At 54.0% G+C, this 23,713-nt stretch overlaps 1 protein-coding gene across 1 annotated transcript in view; it reads right to left on the reverse strand.

The window, feature by feature from the left end:
• Positions 1-2,462: 2,462 nt before the first annotated feature.
• Positions 2,463-23,713, reverse strand: part of TRAF7 (TNF receptor associated factor 7) — a 46,949-nt gene continuing 25,698 nt past the window's right edge. Inside the window, exons 5-21 of the mRNA XM_065411869.1 lie at positions 22,151-22,267; positions 20,147-20,239; positions 17,160-17,193; positions 15,247-15,430; positions 14,335-14,469; positions 13,103-13,320; positions 12,256-12,329; positions 10,958-11,006; positions 10,574-10,701; positions 8,843-8,925; positions 8,317-8,356; positions 7,545-7,661; positions 6,106-6,228; positions 5,149-5,268; positions 4,627-4,758; positions 3,704-3,823; positions 2,463-3,303 (exon numbers count right to left, since the gene is read on the reverse strand). Coding sequence (XP_065267941.1) covers positions 3,289-3,303; positions 3,704-3,823; positions 4,627-4,758; positions 5,149-5,268; positions 6,106-6,228; positions 7,545-7,661; positions 8,317-8,356; positions 8,843-8,925; positions 10,574-10,701; positions 10,958-11,006; positions 12,256-12,329; positions 13,103-13,320; positions 14,335-14,469; positions 15,247-15,430; positions 17,160-17,193; positions 20,147-20,239; positions 22,151-22,267 — 1,782 coding nt within the window. The 3' untranslated portion in view covers positions 2,463-3,288. The remainder of the gene's footprint in view (positions 3,304-3,703; positions 3,824-4,626; positions 4,759-5,148; positions 5,269-6,105; positions 6,229-7,544; positions 7,662-8,316; positions 8,357-8,842; positions 8,926-10,573; positions 10,702-10,957; positions 11,007-12,255; positions 12,330-13,102; positions 13,321-14,334; positions 14,470-15,246; positions 15,431-17,159; positions 17,194-20,146; positions 20,240-22,150; positions 22,268-23,713) is intronic.

Here is a 23,713-nt window from a genome sequence, read left to right on the forward strand (position 1 = left end):
TCGGCGGTATTTCAGGGGCGGCATTTCGGGGGCGGGACCTTCCGCCGCCTCGGGCAGCAAAAAAGCTGGCGGCACTCCTGACCGGAACACCTGATCAGAAAGGAACCTGGCAGCTCTGGTCAGCACCATGGACCGGGCCATTAAAAGTCTGGTTGGTGGCGCAGTGGGGTTAAGGCAGGCTCCCTGCCTGGCTCCTGGGAGGACAGGAAGCGGCCAGCATGTCTGTGGGTGGAGGGAGGGGGGCGCTCCGTGCACTGTCCCTGCCCCAAGCGCTGGCTCTGCAGTTCCCATTAGCCGTGGTTCCCAGCCAATGGGATCTGCGGGGGTGGTGCCTGCCAGCAGGGGCAGCCCGTGGAGCCGGACATGCCGGCTGCTGCCTGCCTTCCTGGGAGCTGCCTGAGATAAGCGCCGCCTGGAGCCCCAACCCCTCATGTACCCCTGCCCCAGCCACATCCCACACTCTGAGCCCCTTGGCCCCAGAGCACCCTCCTGCACTCCCAACCGGAGCCATCACGCCCCCAGACCCCACCCTCCTGCCCCAGCCCAGTGAAAGTGAGCGAGGGTGTGGGAGAGCGAGCAAGGCAGGGAGAGGGAAATGGAGTGAATGGGGGGGGGGGGGGGCTTGGGGAAGGGGCGAGGACTCAGATCCTTTCGCTAGCCCACTGCACTGGGGTCGTGTCTAAGCCAGGAAAGATCCCCACAGTAGCAGGCCCATTCCCCCGCTTTCACTTAGCTTAGACAGCGAGCAAAGGTGGTGGTGGAGTTTAAGCATAGTGGAAAAAACCTTTTGGTTGACTAAAGTAAGCCCAGGGGGCTGATTCCTGACCCTTTGCGGCCTGTCCATCTGGATAATGGTGCGGCCGCACCCAGCAGCAGTTTAATCTGGGTATGTTCGGTGTGAGATTTAAACCAGAATGAATGTGCCGGTTACTCAACACCCCCTGTGAGGCTGTGGCATTAGTGGCCTGCTCTTCGGGGCCAGCAGGTGTGGGTGCATGGCTCTTTAGGTGAGCGTTGCTGGCCGAGTATGTTACGAATGAAATATTGAGTCTGAACGGCTTTCCAACAGTGGGGTTAGTGCCCCCCAACCTCTGGGGAACATCTGGTGGAGCTCAGACTTTTTGTGTAGCTGCCCCGCGGGTGCCCGTACCCAGGGTTAAGGCAAGGCCTGCTGGCAAGGGTGGAAGGCACAGCAGGTACCAGCGGCACAAGCTGGGCCAGGCTCCCTCCATGTCTGGCAGGTGCAGGGGATAAGCCAGCAGAACAAGAAACTGTTTCACTTTGTCGTCTCTTGCGCTGCTCAGCTACCGGAGGTCAGTGTCTCCCTGTGCAGGTTTTGGCCCGGCCCCCCCCTTAGCTCTGGTATATCCCACCCATGCTGAACCAGTCTGCTTGGAACCCTGCTCCTCCATTAGGGGCAAGCCCAGTTCTGGGGCCACAGACACTAACGGCCCCAGGAGAAGCTGCAGCGCTAGTCCCATATGATCGCCCCCCCCCCCTTTGCTTACAAACACGCCAAGGCCCCCTCTTCCTCAGCCCTCCACTCCCAGAGCTGCTGCTCTGCAAGGCAGTGGGTGTCGTTCTAGCCCTGGTAGGAGACACTGTTTCCCATGGCTTTTGCCCTCAGCTAAGAGGCAAGTACGCAGGGTTCTAACACCCTGGGGCCACAACCAGCTCAAAGCACTGTTGATCCTGGTCTCGCCAGGGCCCTCCCAGCCATGATGCAGATCTAGCCCTAAGCGTAGCTCTCTGCTTTGATAGTGCCAGGGATGATACCAAGTGAAGGTAATGGGGGGAGATAGGCATGCGCTTGGACTACACAGGACAATGCTACTGCCAGTTACTCCATTCCTGCTGTCTTACTCTGCTGCCAGTAGCCGATCGGCGCGTCGGCTCAGAGACACCACCTGATTCTCACCCACTATGTGGCCCTGAGCCGCTGCAGCAGTTATGGAGCGTACGGAGGGGAAAGCCCCCAAGCACCTATGCCAATGGGAGAAGAATTTTTAAAGAACTCACTTCACCCCCGCGGGTGCCTCACCATTCACTTCTCATGGCTCTTGCCTTACCCTAGGTCTACACTGCAAAGAAAAACCCATGGCTGGCCTCTGCCAGCTGGCTCACGCTGTGGGACTGTTTCATGGCTGTGTAGACTTCGGGGCTCAGGCTGCAGCCCGAGCTCTGGGACCCTCGCAGGGTCCCAGCAAAGCCCAGCAGTCTACACAGCCATAAAACAGCCCTTAGCTGACTCAGGCTGCCGGGGCTCAGGCCAGCTGTGGGTGTCTAGCGGCTGTGTAGACATACCCCTAGTGGCCTCCCACACCTGCTGTGCCTGGCGCAGGGACGAGCTCCCCTGCCCAGGTGTGCAGGGTTGGGAAGTGCGTGCCCGTGGAAGGCCAGGCGGGTGGCAGCTGGCCCTCCCCCAGCGAGCCACCCCCAAGTAACTCACACGTGCCTGGAACAGCTCTTTCCACTTTTATTGTCAATGAAGAAATAATCCAATTATATTACAATCTTAAAAACCGTAGAAAATGTGAGTAAAAATGCAACAGAGGCTTTTTCTCTTTAATGTGGAGACTGTAATTACAGGGAGGGTGAACCGATGCGCTCATGTTACTTGATCAGAGAACTAGCTTGTGGTGTAAAAATCGTACCTGGCTACACAAGGAAGATTCCTCTTGAAAGGCCAAACAACAGCTCGCTATCGTCTGGGCAGTCAAATTAAATACGAGAGCGACAGAGAGGGGCCCGGGCGGAGGACAAGGCCGAAGCTCAGTTCTCCTGTTTGCAAAGTGACCTCGCTCCTGGTCCTTCACTTCCTCGACAGGCTCCGCTGCGACCAGCTGAGTTGTGCTGTCCCATTGCCGCCTGCCGTCCACGCCAACTGCGCCTTGCTTGGCCCGACCAGCCCAGCCAGCACATGTCCCGTTTGGCGCGCCGAGCCTTTGGGTCAGGCTCTGCCATGGTGACGCCACAGTAACAAACCCTTGCCCAGTGCTGTGTGCAGTACGGAGAACAGCAGTGACCCACCGGCCCTCGCAGCAGGCCAGGTCTCCCACCTATTTCATGGGACACGGCTGACTTCTGGGGCGTCCCTGGGCGACGGCAGGTCGGAGGGACGAGCGATGCTGAGGGCGCAGTTGCTGTGGCCGATGGAAGGCAGCAGGTGGTGGTGGTGAGCAGAGGGCGGCAGCAGCTATTTCAGGGCGGTGTCAGTCATCCAACAGGCCGGCAGAGGAGAAGGAGATTTTGGTAGCTCGGGGTGCAGGACCGGTGCAGCTGCTGCCGTTAGCACGTCCAGACCTGTGGAGGCAGGGAGGGACGGGTGAACAGGGATCCAGGTCAGTCAAGGGAACCCAGCTGGTTCCTTCCTCTCCCTCCCCAAAAACGCCCTTCTCGAAGCGGAGCCCATAGCGATCCCTGCTGGCCAGCTGGGGCCCGTTCTGCTCCCCGACTCGTGGCTGCTGCCCTAGTGACCCAGGAGGAAAGGGGAGCTCTTGGCCTGCCCAGGAACCCCAGCCCTGCAGCCACAGCCCCCCGAAGAGTGGACACATCGTGGGCAACAGCTGCTCTCCCCAAGCTGCAGCCCCCCCAGGGTAATCTCAGCTGGTGCTTCTACCCCCTCCCGCCAGGACAAGCTGCTGGGCTCTGGGTTCTCCCCCCGGTGAGGAAGCTGCAGTGGGAAAGCCCAGGGGCGACCGACCTTGACAGTGCTGTCCACAGCGCCAGAGAAGAGGCGGCCCCTGGAGACTGCGAGCGCCGTCACGCTGCCCTGGTGCCGCAGCAGCGTCTGAGTGCAAATCATGTTGTCCATGCTCCACACCTGGAAGCACATGCAGGGATGTGTGAATGCGAAGCTGGGGACCGCAAGGCCTGTCTGCCCAGGCACCAAGGGGGCTCAGAGGAGAGGGCTCTGGCCACGAAGGGAAGGAAACAACCTGGAGTGCGAACAAAGACCAAAGAATTCTCCACCCCCAGCCTAGAGGCCTCCCTTGCCCTTCGGGGACCTATGTTACTCTCCCAGGGACCCGTGTTAGTTACAGGAGCCAGGCCTGGGGTGCTGAACTGAGACAGTCTCTCTGCGTCACCACGTCCCGGCTGTCTGGATATGGACATGGTCCCATCACCACCACATCTGCCTGCCTCTCACTCCTTCAGTTCAGTGGCCGGCCCAGTGCCCCACCGCCGGGTACTAACTAACCCCAGTTCTCCCGAGTGCCAGGCCAGAGCCGGACCGGTCCGTAGTGAACAGGTTCTGGCAAGGCTCTGCACTGTGGCATCACTAGTCAGTGTCACCGGGAACAGCAGCGCTCTGCAGCCCCCTTGCATCGGCAGCTCTCCAAACACGAAGACACCGAGCCCCATTTTACAGCTGGAGGGACTGAGGAACACACAGTGGAAGGGCACAAGGAGTCGGGACTTGACCCAGGACCCCTCACTCCCAGTCCCCTGCAGCAGCCAGTTGCCCCCTCCTTACCGGACACGGAGAACCTAAAAGCAAAGGAGAGCCGTAAGGGCTGCAGGTGAAGGGTGCGAGGTCTACGTGGGGACTAGCCTCCCAACGCTGCTTCCCCCTCAGCCTCGGGAGCCTCTCCCCCAGCTAGGCAAGGACACGGCAGCACGTACCCTGAGAGAGCGATCGTACGACGCGCTGAAGACTTTGGTTTGATCCGGCGTGGAGATGACGGCCAGGGCGTACACCGTCCCCACGTGCCCGGTCAGCGTGCGCACCTGCTCCTTCGACTCGATATCCCAGACCTGAGCAAGGAGAACAGGAGAGAGACGGCTCAGAGTGACGAAGCCAACATCCAAGGGTGCGGAGCGGGAGCAAGCTAGGCCAGCGCCCAGGCCTGCAGAGCGGGACCAATCAGAGAGGGTAACAGCACCCTCTGACTGCCTGGCACCCCCAGCACCGAGAGGGTGGGTCTCAGGCCAGCCCCTAGAGAATGGGAAAGCACACGGCCTGGATAGCCTCAGTGGAGTCCATCTCTTATCCCTCAGGGTGCTCCGTCAGCCCGCTGGGCAGGAGGGAGGTGGGCCCGTTGGCACAGCAGATGCTGGGGATATCCCGGCACGGCTAGCCATGCTGTGCCCCTGTTCTGCAGGGAGTGAGCGGCAGGGCTGCGCCGCCGGCCTCTGTGTTCTTACATGGATGAGGTTCTCGTAGGTGCCACACACGATGTGATGGTTGGTCACGGCGATGGAGTACACGCTGCCCCCTGACGTCTGCAGCACATGGACACACTCCAGGTTCCGGATGTCCCAGATCTGAAACAGCCCCCGTCCAGGTCAGCGGCGCCCCAGTGCAGTAGCCCAGTAGGAATGAGTGAGCCCCGGAGCGATACACTGGATTCCTCTCAGTGCGTAGCCGGTGGTGCCTTTCCAGACTGGCTGGAGGGCCCGTCGGGGCCAGTGGCTCTGTCCCAGGCAGGGCCAATGGGCCGGCAACAGGTGGAAAGGCTCTTGGCCAAGTTCCTACCGGGGCACGAGCTGCACCACTCCCATAGCCAGCGTCTGACGGGCAGCAAAATACAGAGCTGGGCCCAGCAGAACCAGGCCTGAGCCTGGTCCTGTCCCAGAAAGGGAAGGGGAGGTGGGCCCATTGTCACAGGAGGGGAGAGGGTGCGGAGCAGGGGGCTCCAGGCACAATGTACCCCAACTTTCCAACAGTCCAGACACCAGCTGCTAAGTTAACCAGCAGGGACTGGGCCAACAAAGACGAGACTCTTACAGGAACCAAATGCAGAATGATGGTGATTCTGCAGCCCAGACACTGCCCCTCTTCTCTTAGCAGCAGCAGGGTCAGTGCCAGAGACTAGACGACAACGTCCCAGCAGCTGGAGAAGGGCCATGGCTACATGGCAGTGTTGGTCTTGGCTAATGTCAAACAGCAGCTTGGACCTGCCAAACTCTGATCTTACTGCAAAGATGGGAACCTACCAGCCACAATCGCCGGAGTAAACTCCAATGTGTCAGTGACGCAACAGCTGTGAAAGCACGCTGCCGAGTGCTCCTGGCTGCCTTTGGTTTTGCACAGATAGGAAGTTAGTGCTGGAGGTTGGAAGGTGCTTTACTCACACACACACACGTCATCAGCGTACTTACCTTGATTGTTTGGTAAGACCCACTGTAGAGATAGTTTTGAGAAGCCACAAGTGCTCGCACCCAGTGATTGAGACCTGTCAATTCCTTTTTCAGCTTGAGTTCGGTGCCCACGATGTCCCAGACCTGTGGCAGGCACACACACACACACACACACACACACGACGGGTCAGCTTGCACACTGCTAAGCAGGGCCATTGTGGTCAGAAAGACCAGTCCAAATGGCTACGACTAACTCTGCAGGGCTGCTTCCTGCACGAAATCCACCTCTGTGCAGAGAGACAACACAAGGTCCCCAAAGAGGGTGGAAGTGGGGCCTCGATCCCATACTGGCCCTTGCATGTGGGGGGAGAAGTGAGAGCGGCAGTGTCAGGCCCTGGGAAGATCCACTGCAGCTGCTGATCTACAGATAAATTCACACTGCCGTTTGTACAGCCCGTCTCTAACGTGAGCCACATGCCTGGAAGTTTAAACAGAAGCAACTGCAGTGGAGAATGTTTTCTGCCTGGGACTCGCCCGCCCTGTGCTAGGGGGCTGCAATACAACATACATACAGCGTCCCCAGAACCCTCGACTGAGCAGTCCAGCAGCAGCTGCGAAGCCAGGGAGCAATGCAGGGGAACAGCACTGAGGCACGTGCGTCAGGAGGAGAGGACATTGGAGCAGCTTTAGAAGCAGGTGTTAGTTTTCTGCTCCACTCACCTGGCACACATGGAGCCAGGTTTATTTTTTAAATGCATATTTACTAAACGCAGGTTGTTTGAATTACAGCTCTCTGGTGCCTGACAAGTCCCAAAGCCCTTGAGCCACACGACACCCCAACAGATGGGGAAATGGAGGCACAGCCAAGCTAAGCAGCTCACCCAAGATCACATGGTGACTTGTCAGCAGAGCTGGAAACAGAACCCAGGAGAGCTGGCCGAGATTTTCCAAAGGACTTGCAATTGTGGGTGCCCAACCAGACACCTTGAATGGCCCCCGACGGCCAGACTGTGGCACGCACCCTCTGGAAACCAGCCCCTTTGAAGGGCTCTCAGGTTGGACACCCAAAAACAGGCACCTGAAATCACTGCTCCCTTGTGGCGATCTTGGCCCTGATCCCAGTCCCCTGCTCTAAGCACATGGTACACGAGCCCCCGCATGGGTCTGTGTGTTTGCACAAGTACACACCAACTACACACGTGCCCACAGCCTCCGATTTGTAGGAGTCAACACAAACAAGCAAGGCTCTTCAGTCAGCTGCTCCAAAATCTACTTGCAGCCTCGGCTGCAGGGAGCACTAGCTGTCCCTCCTAGTGTCTGTCTCCCCCTAAGCTCACGCTGCAGCGCTAACCAGACCACGTGCAGACAGACGCACGCAGGCCCAAAAGAGCCTTTTCTTGCCAGCGAACTTCTCCCCAAATGGCCACCCAACCCCAACAGGTGCCTTCTCAGCCCTCTACCTTAATGGCTTTAAGGGAGCCACTGAACAGCATGTTGTGTGAGGAGACCAAAGTGCAAACAGGATTGTCATGCGCTCGGATCGTGTTCACCTTCTGCAAGGTTTGAATATCCCAGACCTCGAAAAGGAAGACAAAGTCGGTTAGGGATTGGCCTGCTCTGGAAACCCCCTGCAGTTCCCCCTCTCGCCTGTCTGCCCTGGAAATACCCCCAGCAGGAAAACACAGCAAGGGCAGCTGTGACATAGGATAGACGGCATCTGTGCCCAGAGGATATAGCCCCTCTCTGATGGGCGTAGGTTCGACGGGAGGGCTCCTGAGTGGGACTCTCATCCCAGACACTAACACAGCCTCCTGTGAATCAGCAGAAGAGGTGGCGAGGAGTCAGCGGCTCTGTGCCCCACTCCCAGCCCTGGCTGGCCACAGAAGCTGGAGGCCAGGTCCCTCGTGGGGCAGGACAGAGCCTTCCCAGGAAGCCACTGCTGGATTAGAACTTGTCAGTTACTCCAAGCCCCGTATGGTCAGCCCTGAGCCAGTTCAATGCCCTGGCTTCCCACTCTGCACTGGGGCGTCTAGTCAAGTGTAGGGCACTTGAAAGAGACAAACGCCCCCCTTTTATTATTATAATTCATCCCCGGGATGGGGAAACCACACGCAAGGGATTCCTTTGTTCTCTTGCTCTCTCCGGCCATTCCCAGCCAAGAGGACATTGGAGGTGCTGCTTTTCACAAGCTGTTGTGCCCTGTAACCTCCCACGGCGACGTCGGATACTCACAATGATGGTGCAGTCAGCAGAGCCGCTGTACAGCTTGTTCCTGGAACGTCACAAGACAATGAAAGGGCGTCAGTCAGCGGTGGGATTCCAGCTGTCCCGGGGGCTCTGCTCACGGGACACAGGAACAGGAACCTCGCACCTTTCAGACCCTCCTCGCCCCACCCCTGCCTGCTCAGAGGAAAGGAGCCGGGGCGACACCCCCTGTCCCCAAACAAAACACTCTGCTCATCATCTCCCAGACGCACAGGGCTGGGACCAAGGGGCTTTTCACTCTGATGACTTTGCCCATTTGTCCCTCTGGCTTATTAAACGGGGAGATCTGGGATTCTGGCCCCTCCCATCCACATGCGCATGTGTGTAAAAGCCTGGTGCACATGCGCACGCCAGAATTAGGAAGGAAATTAACATCTTAGTCCCTCTTCTCATAATTCACTAATTAGGAGAGGCCAGAGAACAGACCACAAGTCTCTCGTCGCAATTCCCCATTTCCCCCCCCAGCGGCACAAAAATCATCCGCTCCACTCACCCCTGAATGCAGAGAGCGAGGACAATCCCATCGTGGCCCTCCAAGGTCTTTTGGCACTTGTATGTGGTGCAGGTATCCCACACCTAACAGGAAAGACAAGTTAGCAGGAGACCCCATGCCTGCTCTCCAGAGCAGCTGGGGATCAGAGCAGGAAGTCAGCTGATCCAGGAGAGCAGGGAAATCAGTCCGCTGTTTCCTGTGTCCTCGGTGCACCTGTTTTCCTGTCTGACCGGCAGAGATGAGCACATCTAGGAAAGGAAATTTCGCAAGCAGGGTCAGGCTGCATTTCCAAGGGACACCAAACCCTGAAATGCAGCCACAGCCACTCCACAGCGCTAGGGCAGATAACAAACTTCCCTAAAACCCGTAGTAAGAAAATGCCAGGCAATTTCAGCTGGGGGACCCTGATGGACTCAGGCAAACACATGGGCGGTGAGTGCTAGTCACCACCCGGCTAGCTTTTCTCACCACTCCCAGTGTCTGAGCATGAAGAATGTGTGTTCCCCATTATCATTCCTGCCGCATGGGGATTTCAGCTGCTGAGTATTATGTGCTATTAGTACAAGTGACCTCAAAACCAACCGTACAGCAACCGTTTTCCATACTGCGAGAGCAGGACACAGGCAGAGAGAAGAGGGCGGTTCCTGCTAACCAAGCTCGGGCCTGCTTTTCTAATCTGGCCTCCCTAATTGGATACCCCACCATGCCTACATGTTGGCATTTGTGGCTCCAGCCAATGGAAACCAGGTCCTTCATCTCAGAATGCAAAGTATTGGGAGAAAAATGCAGACAAATGGAACGCTAAGAGTTAGGCTTTGCCAGCCTCAGATCTTTAAGCACTTCCCATGCATTAAGACTTCCAGTGCCCCTTGGCCAGAGGGAGTTAAGAATTATTACTCCCAGCGTGAGGCCCAGATAGATGACCAGGCCAATTGCCATTGGTGCTGGATACGCACAGCATTCCCTGATGTCAATTCCCTGATGTCTCCCCTGGGGAGAAAATCCAATCAATCAGGCCTCAAGTGACTTGCCCCAAATCTGAGCATCAGCAACTCAAGCAGGATGGGAACCCAGAAATCCTGGCTCCCAGCCCTTGAATAAATAAACCAAAAAGAACCAAGATTCAACCATGACAGTCTCTGTTTATGTAGGGTCTATAGGCACCCCGTTTTCTAGTAATCAGTGAAATTCACAATTCCCAGAGCTTTGCTGACATCCGTCCATCAGTCAATCATCCGTGACACTGGCGGCTGGCCAGGATAACATTTGAAAATGTTGTTTTGGTCGGACTGTCAATTTGCTCTATTCAAATGCAGGACAAGGAAAAGCAAACAATGTTTGTAAAATAGACACATTTCATAGGGAAAATCTATTTTGTTTTCCAGCTTCTAAAAGGGCTTTAGCCACCATGGAAAATAAAGAATTAGCAGCTGAAACACTCTCTAAAGGCTGAATTGGGACAAGGTGAAAACATGAACAACAGGTGTGAGATCAGGATCAGGGTTTCATAAAGCTCAGAAGACTGTATTTGTCTCCTGAGAGGAGACACGCGGGTCTGGCATCTTCATGCAGAGAACTGAACAATGCTTCCGGCCCAGGTGGAGTTGGGAAGAGCCATTTCAGCTCAAACCTGGGGCCGAGCAGGTAAACTCGGATGTGGAGCTACACTCCGAGCCCAGCTGAGGGGTGGATGGTCCTGTCTAAAGTGCGCACATGCTGCGGGGCTCTTACCTTAATGGTTTTGTCTGAGGAGCCACTGAAAAGCAAGTCTCCTATGGAGTAAACACACAGACACCAGACAGGGCCTTGGTGCCCGACAAAGGTCCCCTTGCATTTGAAGATCTGCTGAGGATCGTACGCTATGGAGTGAGAAGAGGCAGGAGGAGGTTAGGGGAACCATGACGCTACGCCCTGCCAGCACAGAACCGGCCATGGAACTCAGAGGGGAGGGTTCTACAGACAAGAGCTGGTGTGTTACACGAGCCTGAAATGCATCATGGGAAATACACTGAGTCAGCTGATGCTTTGCTCCAAAAGGGATCTGCTGAGAAATCGTAACAACAAGCCTAACATTCTGGGGCAAGCCGAGGGAGAGAGCATCAAGCGTGTACTCACATCCTAGGATGCCCATGTTGAGGCGGGCGTTGATGTGGGACAGTTCATCCTGAAAAACAAACCAGGCAGGGTTAGAAACAGAGCAACTGGAATCAATCCGGAGTCCCGGCACTGGCAGGCACTCCGCTAGGCTTCCCACGGAGTCTGAGCCACTCCCTGCAAACGCTGAGAGCTCCAGCCAGCAACCTCTGGACTGAGGACAGGAGCGCCTGGCAGTGCTCACCCAGGGGGTTCGTTCTCTGGCCAGGGGAAAGCGGAGGTCTGGAAGCACCTTCCTTATAGCCATGCATGTTGTCTCTGCAGAGGTGAGCAGGCACCTGCTTTCACGCTCCTGTGGGTACGGGGCTCAGCCCGGGTCTCCCTGGGATCAGGGTCTGGACGTGGACACTCGTACACCTTTCAAAATGCACAATCCTTCCTCTTCCTAAAACCGACACCGGGCAGGGCCAGGCAGTCATGAGGAGCTACTCATTCTGCGGTGCTTTCCAAATCCACTTTGCCTGAAAATATTGCAGGGGTCACTCGACACAGTGCTCCGGGGCCCGGGCCTTGCCATCTCCAACGGAGCCGCTTTGCTGGCTGTATCTGGCCCCGTCAGGTCTAGCGCGCTCTGCATTCAGTCCTGAGCAGCATGCACAGAGCTGGGGTGTGCGCTCCTGGCGGGACGTGTCCCACCTGAACCCTGGCTGGAAGGTGATCTTATCAATGCCCTGAGAAGCGCCAGAAGGGGCTGCCAAGGGCCTGCTACGTGTTAGTACTAGACAATTACTGTGGCTCTGCACAATTCTCCTGCCAGTGGTAAGAGAGAACTGCGGTAAAGACCCAAAGAACCAGCCCTGGGCCGATCCCTGGCTGCAACGAAAGGCCCAGGAGTGCTAGAGTTCCGGGCAAAGCCCTGGCTACTTGCAACAAGTGTCCTGCTGTAGCAGCCCAGGGCTCCGGCACCACAGCCTGACTCCAGCCTGTGCCACACTAAGGCCTCCAAGCCAATTCCAAGGGCTTCTGCAGGCAGCCGGGCTGCCCACCCGGGCCAGATTCCAGCTGTGCTCTGGTGCCCTTTGCACCTTGTGCACGCAGGGATCCCTGCCTGGCTACGGCAAAAACAAAACTGGGGGCGATCAGAGCCAGTGCGGAGGGAACTAGGTCTTGGCCATTTTGAACCCCTAACCCGGGTCTCCCCCGCCCACGGGAAGAGAAGCTTTACAAGTACATGCGGTTAACCCTTTCTTCACCAGAAACCCAGATGACTACGATGGACAGGCTCCTCCCCGACGCCCCGTATCATGCAAAGGACTCACATTTAGCATGGAGGCATCCCTGCGGAACTCCATCAGGTCCTCGCTCAGCTTGCTTTGGTTCTCATCCAGCACATCTAGGGCGACAGAACGGCAGGGCCGTCACCCCCAGGGCCGCCTGGCCAGGAAACTCACTCACTACCCCAGGGTGTTTGCACAGAGACGGGTTGTTTGTGTTACATTTGTCGTGACCCTGGAAATACCTGCAGTTACCTTATTGAAGGCGGGGGTTGAACTAACAGAAATATAAACACCCTGGTTAATTGGGCCCCAGGTGCAGGGTTCAGCTCCGACTCCCTTTTGTGTCTTTGGCGAACGTTCACTAACCAGTAAGAACATCACTTGTTCGTTCTGGGGTATAAAAAGCAAGGCTTGCAGATGTCTCTCTAGCAGAGCCTTTTCCTAACCCCTTTGGAGTTACTCCCAGGCCTGACTGTGCTGTGAGTATTTTGGCCGATGCTTACAACTGTATTGTGTTAGGATATAAAGTAAGTGTGTGTGTGTTGATGTAATTAAGACCCAGTGGCCTTTGGACTAATAAAGAAACACTTGTTTGGAAGCTGAGTCATGGTAAACCTTAATAAGGGACCTTACAATTCCCAAGGGAAATTATTTCCAGCATAAGAGCTGTCGGATCAGGCCCCAAACCTGCACACCCAAGAAATCCAGGTAGCTCCGAAGATCAGCTCAATTTTGGTTGTTCAGCCAAAGGGAATCCCTGACCCTCCCGAGGTTTGCCCACAGCTAGTTTTCACTATGGTACGAATGGGAAGTTTAAACCCTTGACAAACCTGACCACCTAGCTGTAAAGCCCTGAAGGAGGAGCCAGGCCCTTGGCCCGGAGACTCACCAAACTTGAGTTCCAGGTTCTTCTCCAACTGGTCAATCTTCTCTGAGAGCTTGCCCAGCATTGAGCGCAGGAAGGCGATTTCTTGGTCCTTCTGAGCCATTGCCACCTGCATCTCGTGGAAGCGGTCATCTGTCTGCTGCAGGAACTCCTTCAGCCCCTCAAACTTACACATCTCCAAGTGAGTCTCGTAGGTGTCTTGATTTCCTATGAACGTACACCTGGAGGGAAGGGGAGAGATGGAGGCTGGAGCCAGGCTCTGTCGGGAGGGCCTAGTGCCCACTGGCTCCTGCGCTGGGCATTTAGACAGCTACAGGCGAAGGCTCTTGCGCCCCACTCCCCTCTGGAGGGATCTCTATGGTGCTGCAGTGCCCAAAGGCCAATCGTGGCTGCAGCCACCCCTCCCCTGTAACCACAGGAGAAGGCTGAGCAGCTGCACCTGGTCCTGCTGGGGAACTCGCCCAAGTAGGCTCTTCCGATCCCTCTCTCCAGGAAGTTCCAAGAACAAGCAGATCCCAGGCAGGATCCAAAGTATTATGTCAGTGCACGTGCTCCGCGAAGGCCCTGTCCAGCTGCCGTTGAAGTCAAGGGGCAAGCTCCAGCTGACACAGTGGGTGCCGGCTTGGGCCTCACGCATGCACCCAGGCTCCTGGCAAATTGCCGAGGCTGGTCTGTGCATTGCAACTGTTCTAGCAGAGCCGAGCTCTGCAGCCATACATCAGAAGGGAGTCTCCTCACACAACAGCCACCTTCCAGCCTCCACCTCTGGCACTGGGTCCTAGCCATGCCAGTGCCCTCAGGCCTCGTGTCCTGCAGGCAGGGCATTTCCCAGACCAGGATACCTTCCTGCCCAGGGATTCCAGCACAGAGAGCACCGGCCTCAGCTGCACTTTCCTTATCCTTGTATCAGTTCTGCCCTGGACAGATCCCGCCACTCTCTCTAGGAGGCTCTCCCATTGCAGTCTCCTTGGGACACTCCCGAAGGGCCAGCAGTGGTCACACCTGAGCAGCATGGGCTATGCTCTCCTCGGGGGGAGCTCAACGTGCTCGCTTCTGCAGACCTTCTTGGCCCCGGAGAGTGAGGCCAAGCACCAGATTCGGTCTCAGGGCCCTGCCCAGCACAGCTCAAGAACCCGGTGTCTGAAAGACAGCCCAGAAATGGAGTCCAACCCCCCCTAGCAGTGAAGGGCCCAGCCAGCTCTCCCGGTGCCAGTTCCTGGAGCCCCACTGCTTACCCGTATTTGGAATGAGGGCACTTGATGTGTTCACACTCTTTGAGATGCGCCTCCAGGTTCATTTTCAAGAGAGGTGGGCAGCTGGGGTTATTGGGACAGCGAACTGGTCTGTAATCACAGCTGCCTTCGTGATCTCTGTGCACACAGGGAAAGGCACAAAGGAGAGAAAGTCACCGACAGGCAGAGAGGATGGGAAACCACACGGCTTGACAGGGCGTGGAGCAAAGCAGCCCTTACGAGAACTCCAGCTAATCAAAACCTTCCCCTCTCGAGATACACACTTGTTCTGATGCTGGAAGCTATCTTTGAACCTCCATTTAACCAGGTTTGCAGTAAGAATACAGCTGCAATTGCTGGAGGATACACAGGCCACATACATGTGGACAGCACCAACTTCTCCAATTGCATCAGTCCTTCCACAGACAGATGAAATGGCAGCTGATCAACAGCACCCAACAGCTGAGGACATGAAGCAAATTAAATGCTGCGGGGGGCAGAGGGCGGATTAGGGAGGCGGGATGGGAATTCCTCAAAAGGGAATGGAGGTAGGATAGTGGGTTTAATGCCCCATCTCTTGGAGAGCCTGTGGTCCTTGTCACAGGTGGCCAGAGCCTCAGTTTTAGATCTCAGCTGAAAGGCATCACATTCAGCAGTACAACATCCCCGTGCAGGGACGTTTGGGTCAGTTCTGACCCTGCTACTGCAACACAGCGTCTCCTAGTGCCTCACTAAGACAGAGGAGAGGGCGTCCCCTGCTGCACCCACCCCATTCCCAGCAGCACAGGGCTGGACAGAAGGACCATGGGAGCAGAACGGTTGCAAGGAGCCATATAACGTGGCAAACGCAGAGCAATAAACCGGCACTAGAGGCCCAGCCCCGGAGAGTTCATTCTCTGCTCACAAGGCACTTACTTCCGGGCGCTCAGTTTAATGGTAAAGGGGCATCCATGGGGGTCCACCTCGAAGGCAGCAGGCTTGCTGCTGGCGGCGGGCCGGCAGCCATATTTACAGTGAATGAACAGCTCCCCTATCTGCTCGGCCACAGCAATATTGTTAACAACCACAGTCAGTTTGGCGTTGTCCACTGGGCACTTCTCTGGGAGGGAGGGAGAGAGGGGAGAGAGAGGTGTTAGTTACGACACTCCAAGCAGAGAGCAGCTGGGCCCCGGAAGGCCTGTTTTCTGTGGTGTTTGTGCAGGTTCTTTTCTCTAAGGCCTCATCTATGCTGGGGGTTAGCCCTGATTTCAGCCCTCAGAGCCAGCTCCTGGAACAGCTGCATCAGTGCAAGCCTGTAATGTACATCGGGGAAACCTCTCGTGTAGCCATTTGCACTGGTGCCGTTTGCTTAAGTGTCAAACAGGCGTCAGCTGCACTAGTGCCAGTCACACAGCCTAGGGCACGGCTGGCTGTGATCACCACTAACCCCGGCACACGCAGGGCTCGAGGGAGAGATCTGCAAAGAGCCCCGTGACTCCCAGTTTGGGGGGGGGGGGCGGGGGAGGCAGGGGGGAGTGCTGTTCCAAAGTCACTGAGTCAACAGAGCCTTAAACCCGATTGCTTTGTGCTAGGCGTCTTTCCCACCTCAGCTCCAGCCACCTCTCTGCTGTCTCAGCGGGCAGAGGCGGTGAGGGGAGGTTTCTTTTCGCTCTCTGTGTGCACAGAATACAAACATCTGCACCCCAGCTCTGATGAAAAGGGAACAGATGCTTTCCCACACACTGCTCTGGTGCCTTTGTTCGCTGGACAGACCCCAGAGCAAAGAGCCAAAATCACACCTACGAAGCCTCCTGCTGCAGAGCCCTGGGGTGGGAAGGAGCAAACGAGGACAATGGGGGGAGCCTTCTCACTTGAAAGCCAAACATCTGTAGGCAGAATGAGCCCTCGGGGAGCCTTCCCTGGAAGAGGGGGCAAGCCCAGCAGTCAGCACGGCTGGGCCTGGGGCTGGAACAGCGGCTGGAACAGCGCCGTTCGTGTTCATGTGCCAAGCAGAGAGAAAGATGGGTTTTAATAGCATGGTGTGCAAAGGAGAGAGGTGCTGGCTACTCCATCTCCGAGAGAGCCTCTCCTAGCTTTCTGAACCGGAGTTTATTGAAGAAAAGAGGCGAAACGCTGCTTAACTTTTGGATTGACTGGAAATCAGCGGCTAGAAGAGCTGGCATGAACAGATGCCAGGAGGAAAGGAGACTCAAGTTGGCTGCGGTAATACCTCTTATTGGACCAACTTCTGTTGGTGAGAGACAAGCTTTCGAGCCACACAAGTTGGTCCAGTAAAAGACATGACCTTCCCCACCCTGCTTCTCTAATATCCTGGGACCCACACGGCTACACCACCACTGCACACAACCATAGGAGAAAAGGAGGCATTTATGACACCTCTGTCAAAACTCATGTCAATTATCCCCAGCAGAGGGGCTGAACGGAGCACTCGTCTGGCACCGCTGGTGCTTGCGTCATTGACTGTCCTGGAGATTATCCACTCCACATTCCTGACCAGGACTTGGGAATACTTTGCTCCTAGGGAATCCACTCCAGCCTGCACTGAATCCAGTAAGTGCTGCAATGGGGGTTGGGAGCTCAGTGGGGATGCCAACGCAGCAAGAACGCTCACAGCTACGTACTTCCCCACTGAGCCCCCAGGGCCTTGATCTGAGGCACAACAGGTCACATGGGGTGGGCTCGGGGGGTCCATCCTAGACCCTGGCAGACTTTAAGGCTGATGCGCTGCAGTTTCTCCAGGAGGAAGAGAGGAACAGATTGCCAGGCTGAACGGCCCAGTGACGCGGGAGGGAGAGGTGAGCATTGCACAAGGATGGTTCTGTACTTACCAGATGTTAAGGCACATCTTCTGCAAAACGTGTGCTGTGGAGGCAAAGAGGAATAGCACTGTCAGACTCCCCACGATCAGACAGATAATCCGGGGAGGGGGAGAAGGGGGGTGTCAGGCGGTCAGAGGCCAGAGCCCCGTGGATTGTGGGCCACAGCAGATACGCTCCCTGTTCGGTACCGTAACACGCCCCTATGACCACCCAGACACATACCATGAGAAATGAAGCTGTGTGAAAACAGCCATATAGTTCAAGAAGCCAAAAAACCACACCAGGGGCCTGCTCCTCAGAGGTTCTGAGCACCTGCAGTGAATCCAGTGGGACTTGCTCTGCACCTCTCTGAATCCTCTGGGCTGATTTCTCTACCCACAAAGACCAACCCGGGTTTCCCTGCCACCCCCCCCATTACAAAACAGAAATGACACAAGTAACGATTTATGAAAGAAGCATCCAAAGGTGACAAATACAGTTTAACTTTCCCCCCCTTGGACTATGCTACTTGGCAAATTGCCTGCATTCATCCCCCCCACCCGGAGAGCTTTTAGGTCTGTCCCAAGCCCAGCTGTGCAGGTAGAAGAATGGGAAGGTGGCTTGTAACCAGCCATGTTAAAAGCCACAGCATCTACCTTTCTCCTCGTGCAACAGAAACCTGCAGTAACTAAAGCAACCGACTCACTATGAAAATATGCTAATGGTGTGAATATAATGTAACTGGAATAGGCTTCATGCAAAAGATCTCTTGTAAAGTATCGTTACAAAGCTTATAATCTACTGAGTGTGATCACCCTATTTCTATAAATGTACCACTCTTGTATCTAAAACTAGAAATATGAAATATAACTCTGAGGGCCTATTGTAATTATGCAAAGTGTGGGCCATTAATGGTGGTTTGGAATCTTGATGGCTCCCATTAACCAGGACAATTGTCTGCAGATGGCCCTGTTTTACCTGTAAGTCTTCCTGTATACCTGTGTGCTGGCAAGTGGGTAATGAAGTCTTGCGGTGACATGTGATCATGTCACCTGAACTGGAATCCATCTTTAACCTGCTTTTCCATTGAGAAGGAGGGGGTGGGAACCCAGAGGGACAAAGGATTCCCGCCTTATGCAAAAGGTATATAAGTGGGTGGAACAGAACAAAGAGGGAGAGAGGAGCCATCATGAGGAATCCCCTAGCTACCACCTGAGCTGGAACAAGGGCTGGACCAGGGGTAAGGATTGTGCCCAGACTAGGAAGGCATCCAGTCTGTGAAAGGGACTTATTGAAACATCTCTCAGGGTGAGATTTTACCTGTATTTAGTTGTATTACTGTATTAGGTTTAGATTTGCGTGTTTTATTTTATTTCACTTGGTAATTCACTTTGTTCTGTCTGTCACTACTTGGAACCACTTAAATCCTACTTTCTGTATTTAATAAAATCACTTTTTACTTATTAATTAACCCAGAGTATGTATTAATACCTGGGGAGGGGGAGGAAACAGCTGTGCATCTCTCTCTATCAGTGTTATAGAGGGCAAACAATTTATGAGTTTACCTTGTATAAGCTTTATACAGGGTAAAATGGATTTATTTGGGATTTGGACCCTATTGGGAGTTGGACATCTGAGTGTTAAAGACAGGAACACTTCTGTAAGCTGCTTTCAGTTAAGCCTACAGCTGTTAGGGGACGTGGTTCAGACCTGGGTCTGGGTTTGCAGCAGGCTAGCGGGTCTGGCTCAAACCAGGCAGGGCACTGAAGTCCTAAGCTGCTAGGGCAGGAAAGCAGGGGCAGATGTAGTCTTGGCACATCAGTTGGCAGCCCCAAGGGGGTTTCTGTGATTCAACCCGTCACACTCACTCTCAGGCTAAAGCTCATAGACAGAAAAAGAGAAAGACGAACTCCGCAGCGTTTCACAGGATTCTAATCTGACTCAGTAGGTTCTCCGGAGTCTGCGACAAGGCCACAACTTGGCATCGTCACTTCAGAATTGCAATGTTATTATTACAGCAATACATTATCTGCAATTCTGCTGTGGCCTCCCTTTCCTGCCTCACACAGCTGCGCGCTCCCTCCAGAGCTGCCAAACAAGAGCTGCAAATGAAACCAGTTGGTTTCCTGTTGCAAAGGGTTATTTTCCATATTAACCAGTAAATCTCAGAGTCTACATGAAAGGTTTCTGGCTGGAACAGTCACACGGGTATTGTGTACAGAGAGGCAGGCTTTCTGGCTGGCGAAAAGGAACAAGCTTCAACTAACGAGAGCTAGCACTCTTACCTTAATAATCATCCTGCCTTGTGCTTCTCTAGTTATAGATCCAACAGCACTTTACAAGCATTAGAGAATTATACACCCAACACTACCATAAAGACATATTCCTTTTGCAGGTGGCACAGAAGCGGGAATAATATACAGCTACCATTAACATTCTAATAAAATGGAGTATATAAAAGTAATTAATAATACTTTGCCCTTCCACTGTGCCTTTCATCTGAGGGTCTTAGAGACTTTTAAAAGCATTAACTAAATTAAGCCTCACGCCACACTTGGTAGATAGGGAACAGTCTATTCACCACTAAAATGCAGCCAGCTCTGGGGTGGAACACAGCAGAATGCAGAAACGCTGCACAGCAAAGCTCTTCAGGACTGGAACTGAAGGGTTACAAACCCAACTGAAATAAGATTGGAACATGCAATATGAAAAGTGTCATGGGATCTTTAACCATCTTTAATCTCATTTGACAGATAGCACAGGTGGCAGCACAGCGCCCCCTACCACCTCAGTGGGGCAGTGGTTCAGAATAGACTCTCAGGTGACAAAGCCACCTACTAATCATCAACACCTTTCATGGAGCACCGTGAGTTTTCCTGGCAGGTCTCCCCTCATCTAGGCACAGACCCAGCTTGGCTTGCAAGATCTAATGGTCACCAGTCGAGGTGGCATAGCTGCTAGCCACATTGTTAATTCACAAAGCCCATGGTAGTGATGCGGAAAGAGGACTTCCTTACCCCACAGGTTGTGATGACTGGATCTTTAAACACACTACAACACAACTGGCAGCAGAGTTTCACTGATGGCTGTTCGGCAAACACCAAGGGCTCCTGAATACAAAGAAAGACCAAGGGTGAAGTCAGGAGCTTCTCTACAATTCAAATGCAACCCCCTTCCCGCACTGCAGGGAGCAGAGCGTGAGGAAGCAGCTTGTACAGTAAGAGTTTTGAGGCCATGTCTACACTTCAAAATTATTAAGTCAACCGAACTTAGGTTGGCATACAGATGCCGCAGTAGTTACATTGCTCCTGGGTGTCCTTGTGTTGGTGGTGCAAGGCTTCCCCAGAAGAGCTTGTATCCATTGTACTGTCAGAGTGGGGCATTGTGAGGGGACTCCTGAAAGCCAGTAACAGTGGATGTACGTAACGCAGTGTCTACACTGACACCGCATTGACACTGACTCTGCGCCGCTCGGGGAGGTGGAGTTATGAAGTCGGCAGAGTGGGGCGGTTCCATCAGTGGGAGCAACGTTTCAGTGTAGACGCTTCTGAAGTTCGGTCGACGTAAACTGCCTTGTGTCGACCTAACTGTGTAGTGCAGATGGTCTGTTTCTGTGGCTGTGATGCCAAACACCAGCAATGCAGCCCAAGGCTACCAAGGAGCCAAGAGAACAAAGCTTCCTAACCAACTGCCAGGACTCAACTTGCCTTATCTCCAGCTGAAGTTGAATTTCGATAGGCCAGCTGCTGGGGGCTGAGCCTAGAAATGGCCGGGGGCCCTCACCCACCACTCCGTTCACTGGGAACCGGGGGTACTTGGCATCCGGCAAGATCCGGCCCCTAGTGGGGTCAGCTAGTTTAAACTGAAGTGGAGCTGTGCCCGTTTAGCCCAGCAGAGAATTTGGCCCCTAGTTTACAAGGCTGGCTGAGGCCTTAGGAACTCCTCAGCTCGGCAGGAGTACCTTGCCAAATCATGGCCATCCTGAAGCAGTGAGTGACAGCTTAAACCTTCTGGGTAAAAAGGCCCCTGGATTATTGCTTTGAAGCCTGACATTCGAAAGTGATTTGGAAACAATATATTCGTCCCCCTGTGTATCTGAGGTGTCCTAAAGGAAAGATTTCTCTGCCTCATGCAATCCACGGGACTTGGCTTCTGTCACTATGGGCCAGGAGCTCTGCTTTAGTTTACCAGTTCAACGGGAAGTTCAGGGCTCAGAAGCAGTATTCCCTGGCTAGATGGAGTACACCCTCCGAGCTCAAAGCAGACCAAGGGGTAAGTACGTATTAACATTTCAGATCTGTCACTTAAGATTCAATATACATCGCTCCAAGAGTGAAACTCAGCCCGAGCTCCCCATGGATTGTGGTAAGGATGAGTCACTCACACATTTACCCAACCCTTGAACCAGACATGGCCTGGCCTGGGGGACGTTTAAGTCTGGATGCAGTCTCTGTGACACAGGCTCAGCTCTTGTTAACGCTTTTAAGAGTAAGGCCCCGATCCCGTACTAAGCTCCAAACAGGTAGATCCCTGTTCCCAAGTGGAGCTGCAGTGAAATCGATGGGACTCTGCGTAGAGCTAACTGCAGGACTGGGGCCTAAGACAGCGATGACCTATACAGGCACTGCCACCCGCAGATAGAATGATAACATAGCCCTTTCCCCTCTCTAGCACCCTTCATCACAGCCAGGATCTCCAAGCACTTCACAGATGTTAATCAGTGAAACCTCACAGCTCTCCAGTCAGGATTATCATCACCCCCATTTTACGAATGGGGAAACTAAGGCACAGCGAGATGTGGTGACTTGTCCAAGATGACAGAGCAAGTCAGTGGCAGAGCTGGGATTGGAACCCAGGAGTCCTGACTGCTAGTCTCCTGACTAACCCACTAGACAACATTCCCTCCAAACAAGGGCTCTTCCATTTGAAGGCCGCATGCACACACTGCAGGTTACACAAAGAAGCTGTTTTGACACTGAATGTCCTCGTTTTGTTTCTAAAGAAGACATCAAAATACCTACTGGTTCCTCCTCTTCCTCGTGGAGCGAGAACGTCGAGCGCAAGGACATGTTGGACTCGGAGTGTAACGAGCGAACGGAGATGGCGGAGTCGGAACGGCGTGGGGTACTGATCGGAGGCTTCCATATTAAAGACAAAAAACAACCCAGTTATTACAAGTAACCCCACCTCTCCCATCCTCCTCCGTGCAACTTAGCAGTTCCAGGGGCCCACATGCTCTGCCAAATCTTCCTGCATGCCAGGCTGCTTGGCCTGGCCAAGTGTAAAACAGGACTGAAGCAGTAGGTATCTCATCGCCAACACAATATGGGTCACCTGACTCCCCCACCAGGTTTGGTGCCACTGGTCATTCAGGCCCAACGTACACCGACACATTAAAACGCCACGGTTCATTTGTGCAGTTACTTACTGCGCGTCCCTGTAGTGCGGTCGCTAAGAATGAATCCTTCGCAGAAAGCTTAGTAAATCTGCCCCCGAGACAGCTCCCAGGCTCTGCAGTTTCTATAATCTCTGCAGTAGCACTTGTTGTTTCACTGCTATCTAACTTCTGCCAAATTGCTTTGCGTAAGTGTGGAGACTTCCTCCAATTCAATTCAAGAACAGCCTGGCTTTGTTGCTTCCTGTTTGGGAGGGGAGAGCTAACTGGGCTTTGCATGCACCAATCAAGGAGGTCGCTCTGGCTGCAGGGCTCTTTGGGATTGGCTTTGCAGGGGATGTTGCCACTGGAATATTAACCATCAGCACGGCCCTTAGTGTTTCCAATTCAGCGTTAAAGCAACAATGGAGAAAACTCTTCAGTCCAGCAAGGGGGAGGGGGAATGAACAGCCTGTAGTACATCCACTGAGGGGCATCTCAGTACAAGAGCGATACTGGCAAACTGGAAAGAGCTTGGAGAGGAGCAAGAAAAACCTGCAGGGAGCAGGAGGGATGGACTGATGGAGGAAAGACAAAGTGTTATGCGTGCAAACTAGGGAAATCTGGTCGAGGTGAAATTACTCTACGGTGGGTGCACAACGGGTTGAAAGACAGTACTCAAAGAGCAGTTCTCAATGGTTAGCGGTCAGACTGCAAGGACGTATCGAGCGTTGTTCTCCCAGGGGTCTGTCCTGGGTCCAGCACTATTCAACATTTTCAGTAATGACTTGGATAACGAAGTGGAGAGTGTGCTCATAAAATCTGCAGATGATACCAAGCTGGGAGGGGTTGCAAGCACTTTGGATAACAGGTTTAGAATTCAAAATGAGTGTTACAAATCAGAGAACTGGTTTGAAATTAACAAGATAAAATTTAATAAAGACAAGTGCAAAGTACTACATTTAGGAAGGAAAAAAATCAACCGCACAACTACAAAATGGGGACTAACTGGTTAGGCAGTACTTCTGTGGAAGAGGATCCGGGGGTTATAGTGGGTCACAAATTGCATGAGTCAACTACGTCATGCAGCTGCGAAAAAGGCTAATGTCATTCTGGGATGTATTAACAGGAGTGTCATATGTAAGCCATGGGAGGTAATTGTCCTAGTCTACTTCGCACTGGTGAGACCCCAGCTGTGTATTGTGTCCAG

Source organism: Emys orbicularis, chromosome 10 (genome assembly GCF_028017835.1).
Source record: "Emys orbicularis isolate rEmyOrb1 chromosome 10, rEmyOrb1.hap1, whole genome shotgun sequence".
NCBI classification, from domain to species: Eukaryota; Metazoa; Chordata; order Testudines; family Emydidae; genus Emys; species Emys orbicularis.